Genomic DNA, 13,283 nt, shown 5'->3' with positions numbered 1-13,283 from the left:
AACGCTACGAAAGGATGCCAAAGGACACCACCCTCCATGTTACACTGATTTTGTGTGTGGATCTTAAAAGTCCAGAGGGAATATGCGATTCATTTTTTTTAATTTGATGATTTTGGATTTAACGTGTCTCCAGCACCAGTTCCTCTGTGACAACATAGAAAACATCTTCCAGAAGAGGATGCCAGGGGAGATTTCAGAGACTGATATAACTTGCAATAAAATAAAAAACAGCAGAACATCTCATAAACATTGATGAAAGAGCAGTCGGGTTCGATGAAGAATTTAACTTTCCCAAAGCCAGAGGCATACATTTTCATTTTAATCAACTTCTATATGTGATGTGTTTTAAAAGAATAAAATAAAATAATGGTCATTTTGTTAATTCTGTGAGATCGAAGTGCTCCTTTTTCAGGTGAAGAAAAGCTAGTCAGTCGTCTCTTGCTACCACACAGTTTGAACATCGCTCCCTCGCCTTATTGTATTTTTAAAAAAATGAATGATTAAATGATTGCTGAATACTATTAGTAAAAGAAAATGCACATTTAAGGAAATTGTATGTCTTCTCGGCCTAAATTAAGCATTGTCACACATAACTATTGCAAAATAAACCAAAATATAAAGGATTCATAAGACATGACATGGAGTGTAATACAGAATCTGTGACTTGTGTGCGCCTTTAAGAAGCGGGGCCTGGGAAGTGATGTGTGTGATGTCAGATCACTAGTGTTGGCTGTCAGCTTTGTGCTAGCAGCAGGTTAGCAATGTAGACAGTGGCCGACAGCAGCTCCTGTGTGAATGTTCACTGCATGTGTTCGCTGCTTGTCAATAAAGCGATGAAAGTGCATCGTGAGTCTCTCCTTAACCACAAGCAGCAGCAGTACAGTAGTATTCTGCATTGGTGTCAGTAGCGTTACATTGATGAGACAATAGCCACCATAGGAGCTGCCAAAGCTAATGTGTGAGTCTTATCTTATTTATATCTAAGATGGCTTATTTTCTAAAATGTCTACTATATTGGGTAATACAAGTGCAAAGGTGATTATATGAGTGGTACTTCATGCATACAGGGCTCTAATAATTGTAAAACACGTATTTGGAAGGTCATAAAAAGGTTTTATATGCTCTAACTATGAAAATATTGCATTTATTAATATCAAATCCTACTTCACGGAAGTTCCGTTATCACGGTAGGGTCTGAAACCAATTAACCATGATAAAAAGACTGTAAACCAATTTTGACAGTTGTTACGCCCCGGCTGGGGTAACACCAGGGTTTAACCATAAAGTCCCAAACCACCGCCACAGATACTCTTTAGGCTATACAATGAATTTATTGTACAAAAAAGAGAAAAGAAAACAGCAGGTCTTCAACATAAAAAGTCCAACCGTTCAAAGTCCAATAAGTCCAAACTGGTGTGGCAGGTTGGGAGGTTGGAAGGAGAAAGGGATGGGTGGAGCTCCCGGCATCTCCCTCTGTCTCTTATAGCGAAGACATTCAACAGTTGTCCTTAAGGTGGCTACATGATCAAAGCAAGTGGATGAATGGGCAACTACATCGTCAAATTGGTCCACTTCAGTTTTTAACGTCTGCAAGCATGACATGCTGAAAAGTAGCTGAAGCGTTGTGCGAACCAAACAGCATAACAGTGTACTGTAAGAATGAGTCCGGTGTGACAAAAGCGAATATTTCGGATGCTTGCGGAGTTAAAGGAACTTGCCAGTAACCCTTCAACAGGTCCTGTTTTGTTACGAATTTTGCAAATCCCAGGCAGCGGAAAACAGTCAGTCAGGTTTTGTGATACCATTTACTTTACGGTAGTTGTTGCAAAAGCGAGCAGTATTATCTGGTTTTGGAACCAGAAGACAAGGGGAGCTCTGTACCACTCTTCTCTGACAAACGGTCATCAGAAAGGTGATACTCTTGAGGAGCAGCAAACACGGGGGTCATGGGGGTAGCGGGAGATGGTTGTCACGAGAAAAATAGTGTTTAACCATCTTAACATGGCACACACGAGACAGGGTCATAACACAGTAATTGTAGGCATTAGAATTTATATCAAACTACAGATAGTGTAGTGACATCCTGTGTTGCTGCCTTTCACGTAGTAGTTGGGTCTGTGCCCCAACACCCAGCCACTTGACTTCTCCAGTGCCAGTCCCAAGCGTGGATAAATGGAAGAGGCGTGTCAGAAATGGCATCCAGCAAAAACTGAGCCAAACAAATCACGCGAGTTCGAAGCATGGCTCCGCGTGGACTCTTCCACAATTGTTTTTTGACGTACTTTATAGCCCTTGCTATGAGTCGTCTGCCATTTCATCTCAAAATGGTCCTGTTGGGCCCAGTCAGTGGCAAAAGGAGCTGTGTTTCCAGTACTTATCTGGCACTGAGTCGGACTTATTCCTGCCAAGTATATGGCACGACATTCCTGCCAGCTTTTTGTCAGGATCACCGTTGTCTATTAAGACTTGTGCCAGCTGTTCTCTGAATGAGTTGTGTCTTCTGCCACACATTTCCAGCTCAGAGGCTTTTAAATTTCTTATCTTGTTTGCGATGCCCTGAAATAGCTTTCCTGAGAGGCAATATGTCTTCCCAGTGTGTTTCTTGGCATGCGTCACTCTGTGCCCCAAGTATCTTCTGTGTAGCTCACATAAGTCACTAATGGTATATTGAGAAGGACGCTTTTAAGCAAACAACCCACAGAAGGTCTATTACGTGAAGAATGGTTGCTCCCCAACCACACTGTGTTTAGTAGTTTATTAAAAGGCAGTTAAATAAACAGGCTGTCTAATGGCGTAACATTTTTGACAAGAAGCGTCATTATAACGGAGACACGATGTATAAAACGATCCATTGAACTGACTTAGACACAAAGACCACCATGACCTTTTAATACCATCTTGATCTGAATTTACCCCTAATTTTACCCTATAAAAATTCTAAAAAAGACAGGTTGTCTTATACAGTGGAACCTTGGTTAGCACCATTTCATCCTAACTGAAACGGACGCTAAATGAATAAATTGTTCCCATAAGAGATCATGTAAATCCAATTAATCCGTTCCAGAAACCCAGAAATGTTAACACAAAACAATTTTATAGTTTTACATGCAGATAACAATTTGAAATGCATATAAATACATATAAATGATAAACGAAAGGCATAAATGGACATTATTGTCAATTTTACCTTCAATGATAACATGAATCTTGACGTGACTCTTCCCAAAGACACAATGTGGCAGCAAGATCAACACGGATACCACCTTCCTGTTTTGCCATAAGTTAATTCTTGATTTCTTTGACTTGGTGTTTCTAACCTCACTATACCAAAATGGAGGCAAAAAAGCTGCAAGTGCCAGCATTTTGATGAAGAAGGTGAGAAACCCTATTGAATTCAAGAAATAACTCATGACAAAACAGGAAGGTGGTGTCCGCGTTGATCTTGCTGCCACATCGTGTCTTTGGGAACAGTTACCTCTTCGGTGATGAACGTCAACCCAAAAACACGCTAATTGGGGCGGACGCTAAACGAGCTTCCACTGTATTTGGTATTTATACAGAGACAGAGCTTTTCTTCCTGTCACACACAGTCAGTGACCTGGAGAAATTCACCCACTGAAAAAAAAAGTGTTTCAAATGTTGTTACCAAACAAAAGAGAGAGAATTATGATGCTAAATTGAGATAACGGTGGTCAATGAAGCTGACTCATCAAACAAAGAAATATGATCTACTGCAGTGGTCACCAACCTTTTTGAGCCCAAGATCCCTGGTCTCGGCCGTGAACCTGCGCAAGATCTAAATAAAAGATCTAAAAACATATATATGTGTGTGTATGTATATGTTTTTAAAGTGTTATTTTGTTTTGACCCCGAGCCGCACTTTGGCCACCCCTGTTTTGTGGGTCGGCCTTGTGGCATGGGCTCTATGAGCAAATTACAACTCAGCTTGTTGGCTCAGTGTCGTGGGCGAGCGGTGGTGAGGAGAGAGACTGGTCAATGTGTTACAATAGCCAGCACTAACGAGACGCAGCTTGGATATTTTTATGGAGGCGCACATCTATGGATTTATATTTGTGCCTTATTGTTGAGGTTGCAAAGGCAGACTTTAAGCCATATTAACGTGCAATTATACTGTTGTGGGCTCAGGCACATCGCTGCGCTCCGCCACTCCCTCTCTCCATCTCGCTCGACCCTTCTACACGCTGCTCGCTCAACCTGTGGCGAGGGGAGCCTGTGCACGTGCTTTAGTTTCTCCGGCCGAGTTTTGTGGACTGGGCTCCTCGCTGGAGCTTGCGGGTTGCTGCCTGCAGGGCGGCGAGCGTACGTGTGTGTTCAGTGGTCAAAATGCATACCTGTTGTTCACTCTCCAGGAGAGGAGGGCACTAATGTAATGATTTGTAACATTCTCGCGACCGGCCGGCAAAGTCCCAAAGATCGACCGGTAGCACGTGTTGGTGACCCCTGATCTACGGGTTGCTATGTCACTGATATTAAATTTTGACTTTGTCTTAAACATATTTTTCCAATGAATAGTGTTGAAAGAAATGTGTCCGTTATACTCAGGTCAATACGGTACTTGATCGTTAGAACTATAGAACATCAGAACTACAAGGCTTTACAAAACAATTACAAATACATTCATTACATTACACTATTTATTACTGATTTGTATTTTCCATCAGGTACTTTATGTCTCAAGAGACTTCAGGGTCTAATGGAACTACCCACTGTGTCACAGAGGTGCTTGGACTCAGACAAGCATTCAATTAGCCAAGATTACAATAGAGCCACTGCTAAATAAAATCACAAGTCTAGGATTTTACAATGAAGGAGTCTCAGTTTGACACAACAGATGCTACGTTGCATTTTCAATCATATTTTAATTGAAACACAGGAATGCAGAAGTAGCTGTTTTATCTAAGTGGTCCTGTGGAGAAATCAAAAGTTCAAACGAACATGTGTCAAAATGATCTCCATTTATTGGGAGATTTGTCGGTAAATTTCAGCACCACAAAGACAGTCGATAATGTTTTGTTATTCCCTTGTGATAACGTTCAAGGGTTCAGATGACATGGAGGTTGTATCACAGTGACTGAAGCAGCCAGTTAATGTTTTTTAGATGAGCACATTGAAATAGTAATATGGGTTATGGGAAAGGAAAGGTCATCCATGAGGCTGAATATTAATACGAGAAACTGCAATTGCTACTAGCCGGTACAGAGATTGAAGGAAAATTATGGAAAAAACAAAACTACTGGAGAGCCCTTCTATTTGTGGGGGTTACGTTCTGTATAAACCAAATAAACACGAGTAAACGGCCATAAAAAGTATGCCTCACAGACTTATTAAACGCATTATGAATTGGAAAACGTATAGGTGCTCTCCACCAATGAATGACAAGGAAAGACGATCGATAGAAGAGATGAAATCAGAGTCACGGTCTTGCCTTTGGCCTGGTAGTCAGGCTAGTGCTATACAACCGTCTCCATCTCCATGCGTTTCTGCCAGGCATTTTTCCAAGACGCATCCAAATAATCTACACTGCTTGCCTGTTGTAATTCCAGTGACGGCTTACAATTATTTATTAACTTGTATTCACTTTGCTGCAAGTTTGTCGAAGCTAGTGCTTCCGCAGCAGCACACAGGTGGCCGCCATCTTGCACTGACGTCACGTTGTTACTTCGAAAATGTATGCTGGACATGTTATGCTTTATTATCACATATTTACACATTATCAAATTAAAAAACAAAAAAGTTAACTAATAATAATAATACAGTCGGCCCATATTGGCCCATATATTATATCTACCATATTGGGTAATATGAATGTAAAGGTGACTATATAGGTGTGATTTCATGTCTGGATGGCTCTAATAATGCTAAAAAAAACACACTTAGAAAATTGTAAACAGGTTTTCTATGCCATAACTACAAAAATATGTATTATATTATTATATATTTATAAAGAAAGAATCCTACTTTGCGGAAATTCACTTAACGCGGTGGGGTCTGGAACCAAGTGACCGCGATAAACAAGGGATTACTGTAATAATACAATTATTTTAAAGAGTTAAAAATGAAATAATTAATCATCAAAAATTTGCAAATTTGCAGTGTTGTAAATGCTGAATCGTGAATTTGTGGGGATCCACTGTGATGGCATTATAGCACTCTTTGTGACTTTAACCCTTTTTGGTAAGATGCAGACATAGGACAGTATTTATATGTAGGAGTAGAAAAATCCTAACATGGTCAGCACACTAGAATCTCAACACAACCAGTAGCTGTCACTCAGAAACTAAATGTTCAGCATAGAAGAAAGCATCGTGTCCCCATCTTCCTTCTCTGCGTCTTCCTGCCGCTCTCCTCTCTAAGCTTGTATAATTGTGTTTCCAATTGCTTGCCACATCAAATAAGGCTGTGAGTGCAAGTGTGTCTGTGTCTGAGTCCTCTTGGTATTCCACCACCTTCTGATCCTGATTCCTATTAAATGAATCTCTTGTCAAATGCAATATTCAGAATGAGAAGCTGGGGGTTGTTAAAGATCAGGTAGACATCACACACTCTGCCATTATCACTGACCTTTCTTTTTCTTTTCTCTCCCATCTATTCCTCTGAAATCATCTAAAAGGAAGCGGAGGTAAGTCATTCCATTGTGTTTGTAATATCAAAATGCCATGTTCAAACACGTACTTTCAGGCATCGCCGATGAGCTGGAGAGGTGTTGCTCATCTGAGTGCGAGGCCGGTTTGAACGCTTCAGCCATAAAGTGGAATAGTTCAACATATTCAAATGTACAAGGAAGGCCTTGAAGCTATTTTAGCAATGTCTATTAACATTTACCATTTTTATGATTATGATTATCAGTCGGCTATCGCACATTTTTTTTAATAAATGTTTCAGGTGAATTCTCATCATATTCTGTAATGAAGGGAATATATATTTTGGGATGACTGTCTTCAGTGGTTTGGATCATAATATTGTTCATGCCTGATGGGATTTATTCATCAGCCGCATGAGCATTAGTGAGGTCAGGAAACGTTAGAAAGCTGTTGAAGGCTGGCTCATTTGGTGTTCCACTTCATCCTAAAATGTGTTGAATTTGTGGAGCAGAGAGGTAATACAAGCACCGCTTCATCAACTTTTAAGTTGACTCCAAAAATGTCTCACTTATTTGTGAATATTTTCATCATGTATTCATCATTTGGCATATTTTCCAACTCCAAGCTGAAAAATGGGCCAAAAAGGGATTTGAATTGGTAATTGTCAGGGGTCTCGTGTCACGAGATCTCGCGAGATTAAAACGTGATGATAAAAAACTCACCGATATGAAATAAAATTCACAAAAAAATGTAATAATTATCACAGCAATACAGAACACAGAAAATGTGCACCAACAACATTTATTTAAAAAAAAAAAGATTTTTGAGTACAATGGTACCTCGGTTAACATCTATCTACTCCAGAGTGCAGGAACAGTAAAAAAAAAAAAAAAAAGAATGAAAAAAAGAAGAATTTCCAACTAAAATGCAAATATAAGGCATTATGATGATACATTCAGATTGTGAGATGCCGTATTCTACACTGACACTAGTGGTCAGTAGATGAGACTTGATCGCTGGAACAACAGGATTTTATTGCAAGTTTGGATTATCGCATAACAGGCACAATAATAACAACATAATAATAGTAATAACAATTATAATAATAAGACGGGCTACTGTTGCCGTCTTAATACAGCTAAAACTCAACTCTGAACCACTGACGCCACTTCCTGTCCACACGTCCGGACCACATTTATTGCAAAACACACAAACATGACTTTTATTTATGTCGTAAATGGTTTATTTTGTCTGACTATGTCTACTATAATGGGTAATGTGAGTGCTAAGGTGACGATATGGGTGTCATGCTCATGTCCAGAGGGCTCTAATAATGGTAAACCCCGTATTTACAAGGTTTTGGATGCTCTAACTACAAAAATATTCAATTCATAAAGAAGGAATCCTACTTTGAGAAAAGTCACTTATCACGGCTGGGTTTGGAACCAATTAAGCCATGATAAACGAGGGAGTACCGTACAACCAAACTTGCAAGCGCTTTTTGGCCCAGGCATTTTAGCTATAGATGCTCACCGTTGTTTGCGCAGGTAATGTTTACGTCATTATGGTTCTGGTGTTTTTGTGGATCTGTCGAAAGTCATTAGGGCTAAAAAAGAGTGTACCCCAGAAAAGCTATTTTTACTCATTTGTGTTTCTTAGAAAACGTCTGTCCCACTTTTAAAGCGTCCAATTAATTTTAAATTGTAGGAGAACAAAAAAAAGAAGAACTGTGGTCTGGTATTTATTCAGACATCCGCTTGAGTATTTGGGCTGTTTGGTTGTTTATAAAACTACTGTAAACTCACACACAAGTTCTAACCCAGTTTCTCATGCTGTGCTTCAAAATAGGATGACTACTTCAAAAGCTGGGCTCCTGCGAGGTCTCTAGAGCAAGGTGAGTCTTCATGTGAACTTCATGAATAATTAAGGCATGTATGATTTGAAGATGCCTCATACAGTTTCTGATTACAGCACACATTTGACGAAATGTCCTAGATCGCTTAATTGGGAGAGCAAACTATTAATTACATTTTGATGCCCCACTGAATTAAATAAGATGGTTATATGGACAAAAGCATCTGTCATTTGCCATAGCAACCCTGGATCACCAACTTAAGCATACTAGTACATCTGAAGCAGGGGTGTCCAAAGTGCGGCACAGGAGCCATTTTGCTGGGTTATTTTATTCCGCAAACATAATTTAAGTAGTATAAAGTTGAAAATTAAAGAAGATGTTGTTTTGTTTTTTACATGGTGATATTATGAGAAATGAAAAAAACAACAAAAAGTTGCAGTTTTTGGAAGATTAGGTTGCGGGAAAAAGTTATCATGTTATGACTATAAAGTCAAAATATTTTGATGGGAATAAGGTCAGAACTACGAGAAGAAACTTTACAAGAAGAAAGTGGAAAGAGCTGGGGGGGGGGGACAGCCGAAATGGAATAGCAGCTGTAATTTTAGGAGAATAAAATCTAAAAGAGAAAAGAAAAAATATTAAGAGAAAAAAGTCATTTTCTGGTGAGAAAAAAATTGTAGTTTTAGGAGAATAAACTTGTGATCTTATGACGAACAATAGAGTTGAAATATTAAAGAAAATATGTTAGCTGAAATATTAAGAGACAAAAACTTTATTTTTTTTTTTAAGTCATGCTATTAGGGGAAAAGTTATAATTTTATGGGAATAAAGTACAAATATTATGGACAAAGTAAACATCTTGTGGGACCAAGTCATAACCTTACGAAAAGAAAACTGACGAAGATTTATGAAGAAAGTTGAAATAGTCGGAAAATTAAAAAAAAAATGGGGGAAAAAAAGAGCAAAGAGCGAAGTTGATACTAATAATACGCTTTTTTACCTGAACAGTCATCCCTTGTTTATCACAGTTAACTGATTCCAGACTGGATTGCGATAGGTGAATTTCCTTGAAGTAGGATTCAATATTTATAAATGGAACATTTTTGTAGTTAGAGCATAGAAAACCTGTTTATGCCTTTCTAAATACAATCTTTACCATATTAGAGCCCTGTAGACATAAAATAACACCCCTACACTCCTATATGCACCACATTGTAATGCGCAGGCTACAGGATCGCTGCAGAGACACAAGAGACGGCCATGGCTTCAAACATTCAAGCAAGCTAACTTGTTAGCCTCCAGTTTATTTGCTGTATTCTAAACTTAAGAAAGGGTTTAAAACAAAGTGGGGGAGAAGGACAAAGAGGCCCAAAATGTATCACTTCCACACAGAATGGGAGGAGAACTTCTTCCATGCAGTGTGACGGTCATCTAATATCATGTCTCAATAATGGAACAGTCCTGACTCCTAGCCAGAATACTACACATACCTTAGTCTTTCGATATTTTCTCACTAATAATACGCCATTGTCAACCACGAAGCCGCGATCATTTATTGATTCATTAATTTGTGAAAAAACGCAATAGAGCGAGGGGGGGCTGTAGATGCAGCTGTAGCTGAGATGCAGGTTTTTCTTGAAATATATATGTAGCTTCTAAGCATATTCACGTGTTGCTTTACAAAATCTCAAAGTGGCCCTTGCATCCTTTCATTTTTCAGTCTGTGGGCCTCAGTGGAAAAAGTTTGGACACCCCTGATCTAAAGTGTTAGCATTAGAGATAACATTGTCCAGAGTCGTGTAGAAATCTTTGTTCCACTCTTATCCGCCAACACTGTCAAGGTTGTTTTAATCTATTCTGCTAAATACACACATTAACACACTCGACTTTTTTTAAGCTTCTGAATAAGTCTTTGTAAGCAAGTTAACAAAGGCACATAGAGTGTTGTCAATTTGTACTCAACAAAGCTTAAATGTAATTCACAACTGTATAATCAACCCAATTATCCCTTACTGCAAAGTTCTTTAAGCATTAGTGTCACTTTTCTGTGAATACAGTCTCTAATGTTTATTTCAGTTTAAATGTCATTCACATTAATGCAGTTTATGCAAATGAGCTTGTGGTAAAGTGCTTTCCAAATGTGTGTCTGTGCGTGCATGCCCCGCACCAAAAGCCCATTCACATGTGGTGCTTCCAAGCTTACTACTGCAGCACAGTCAAGTCTGCGATATCAATCAACCTGAAGTGTGTAATGCTCTTAGACCTTTGTAACTCTTTGCTAAACTCTATTATTTCAAACACTTGCTCATTCTCCGTGACACACCCACACACGACAGGAGCGATTGGACTGCACCTCTCTGAGCAGCATAACAAACAGTACTTGGTGGGGATACTTATTCAAGCACAATAACGCTAATTCTTTAGGGAAACACGTGTTGTGAAGATTTATTTGGGCCTGCTCCTTGTAAATAATGTGCTTAAGAAGAATATTCTTGAATCAATGAAAATCCCAGATTTACACTGTAGTTTCTCAAAGACCGTATAACCAGGGACTAAGGCTGTGTTCACACTCGTGGCTCGGTACTCTGGTCCAAACCAACATTTTTTTTTTTTTAAATGACACTTGGTGCGGTTTGCGCAACATTCAGACTGGTATTTTTGAACATATGCATAAAGCAAGGAAACATATGCATCTTATTTCATTTAGTGAGCATGGGATTATTGTTGCACGGTGAGTTAAAAGTTGAAGGTTTGTTGCTCTTTGCTCTTTTTGTGTTGTGTTGTCTTTAAAGAGCACCGTTGTCAAGCACACAGATGGAGAGCACATATGTATAACTTTGGCTTGCTTGTTGCTGTAATTTGAATTTGGTCTGTCTTTGGTCCCCGTAGCGTTCACATTTCACTTGCTGGTAGGGGTGCACCGATTACAATGTTCTGGCTGATCGTCGATATTTAAAAAGGCTGGCTATGTGCAGCACAGTGACTCGACATCCTTTTCCTTTTAGCTCGCCGACTTACGCTGCTCAAATTCATTATCAATCAGTGGACTTACTGTATATGGTCGCCGGTTCGAGCCCTGCGTGTGCAGGCCTGTGCTGCTGGGATGACCACTTTTACACGTGTAGGTCTAGTTTGAAATAAATTACTACTTTTAAGACAATGGGTGCTTGCTTTGAAAATGTCTTTCCGTTTTTTTTTTGTTGTTGTTTCTCGCCACATGTCAAGCATATACTGTAGGTAAGCCAGCATTGTTGCCAGAGAAGACAAAAAAATCTGTCCTTGGAAAAATCAGACATTTTCTTGGAGGGTTGGCGACCCCCGCGTAGCCAAAAATAAAGTGCACAGCGGACGAAAACGGCTCGTTGTCCACAACCATAAACTCCATAATTTTTGCTTTTTTCACTGCTAAGCACTAACAGAAAGTCGCTGCCAGCCTTCGCTCGATTGCTATCTGTCAGTCTGACAGAGCAAAAGAGGACAGTTCTGTGGCAACCTTTTTCTTGCTGGAAGTGATGTAACAGTGGTCACGTTGGTTGAATACTTAAGTCTCGAGTCATTGACGTCAAAGTCCAGTCGAGTTGCAAGTCTTTGATGATATTGCCAAGTTGAGTCCAAAGTCATCAAAATTATGACTCGAGTCCAAGTCGCATGACTTGAGTCCACACCTCTCCTCCATAGCAAGAGTGGGTGTAACACTACGCCGAGTACGTCGGTTTTAAGGTCACGGTTCAGCTCATTTCCAATACAGTAAGGGAATAAAATGCAAAGCATAAACCAGCGTTGGTCATTTTAAAACTGAAAACTTCTCAAATAAATGTTTAAAATAATTTTGTGCGACAATGCAGACAAGTTCAGCAGTAACAGTTTGAAGTTTGAACCCTGTGAATTGTTGTATTTTTTAGTAAAGGAAAGTTCCTCGATGCCTGAAGTGCAGCATTAATAGTTCCAGTTTGTAGCCCTATTCCCACTCTCTACTGAGCAATGCCTGCAGTAATCCACGTGTCCAGTGTGCAGAAACATAAAGAATCATTTCATTTTTCCATTCTACTGCAGTGCCACAATGGCTCCCCGGCCACAGAGCTATGAACGCTCTGCGACTGGCACACTGACAATTCTACCATGCAGTTACTCTTATGCAAACAGTACACTAGGGAATAATGGATAGAAGAAGTAGGGGGCAGCAAATGAAAAATGGAAGTCATTCTGACAATTTGGGAACATTTGGTACTTTTCAGGGCTCGAATTACTTCTCATGAGGTTAATTTCCGCCCAGCTGGTGTGGGACAATCTGCCCGTCCAACTCTCACAACCATCGAGAGCATAAGTGTCTTTGGGAAACAAGACGTAATTTTGAAAAAAAATGTCTTGAGTCCTTGTCTTCCACAAAGCCAAAACGAGCCACAAACTATTAAGTATTGCAATAAATCAAGTTATCTAGACTTCTTTCTTTTGTTTAGTGCCGAAAAGACAGCCAGACAAACATTTATCTGTCTGAGGAGTGCCTGGACTTTTGATGAATTGCACTGTAAATCACTGACTACACGGTGAAATAGAGGCTGAATTTGAGAAAACACAATTTGTGTGCACTGCTGTGCCATAAAATCAGGCGTGTGTGTGTGTGTGTGTGTGTGTGTGTGTGTGTGTGTGGTCAATACCACATAATTCTAATTAAAATGTAAAGTCTGACCACGGTACTTGAGGGACGTCAGTACACCTTAAAGCAGGGTTCACCAACCCGTCAATCGCAAGGTACTGGTTGATCTTTGAGATTTTGTCGGTCGATCGCGAGAATATCAGGGGAAAAAAATGTATTATTCCATCAATGC

General features: G+C 39.6%; 1 protein-coding gene across 4 annotated transcripts in view; it reads left to right on the top strand.

Annotated features, from left to right (window-relative positions):
* The window catches only part of spock1 (SPARC (osteonectin), cwcv and kazal like domains proteoglycan 1), a 96,601-nt gene that overhangs the window by 36,861 nt on the left and 46,457 nt on the right, over positions 1–13,283 (top strand). For all 4 annotated transcript variants that reach the window (XR_008572998.1, XM_054793115.1, XM_054793116.1 and 1 more), the window contains one exon: positions 8,451–8,496. Coding sequence is in view for 2 of the 4 variants with exons in the window: in XM_054793115.1 (XP_054649090.1) it covers positions 8,451–8,496 (46 nt within the window). In the remaining 2 variants the exon portion in view is untranslated. Of the gene's footprint in view, positions 1–8,450; positions 8,497–13,283 lie in introns of those variants that run through there.

This window comes from Dunckerocampus dactyliophorus, chromosome 11 (assembly GCF_027744805.1).
Source record: "Dunckerocampus dactyliophorus isolate RoL2022-P2 chromosome 11, RoL_Ddac_1.1, whole genome shotgun sequence".
In the NCBI taxonomy this organism is placed as follows: domain Eukaryota; kingdom Metazoa; phylum Chordata; class Actinopteri; order Syngnathiformes; family Syngnathidae; genus Dunckerocampus; species Dunckerocampus dactyliophorus.
Note: the sequence above shows the minus strand (reverse complement) of the source record. Positions and strands in the feature narration are given on the sequence as shown.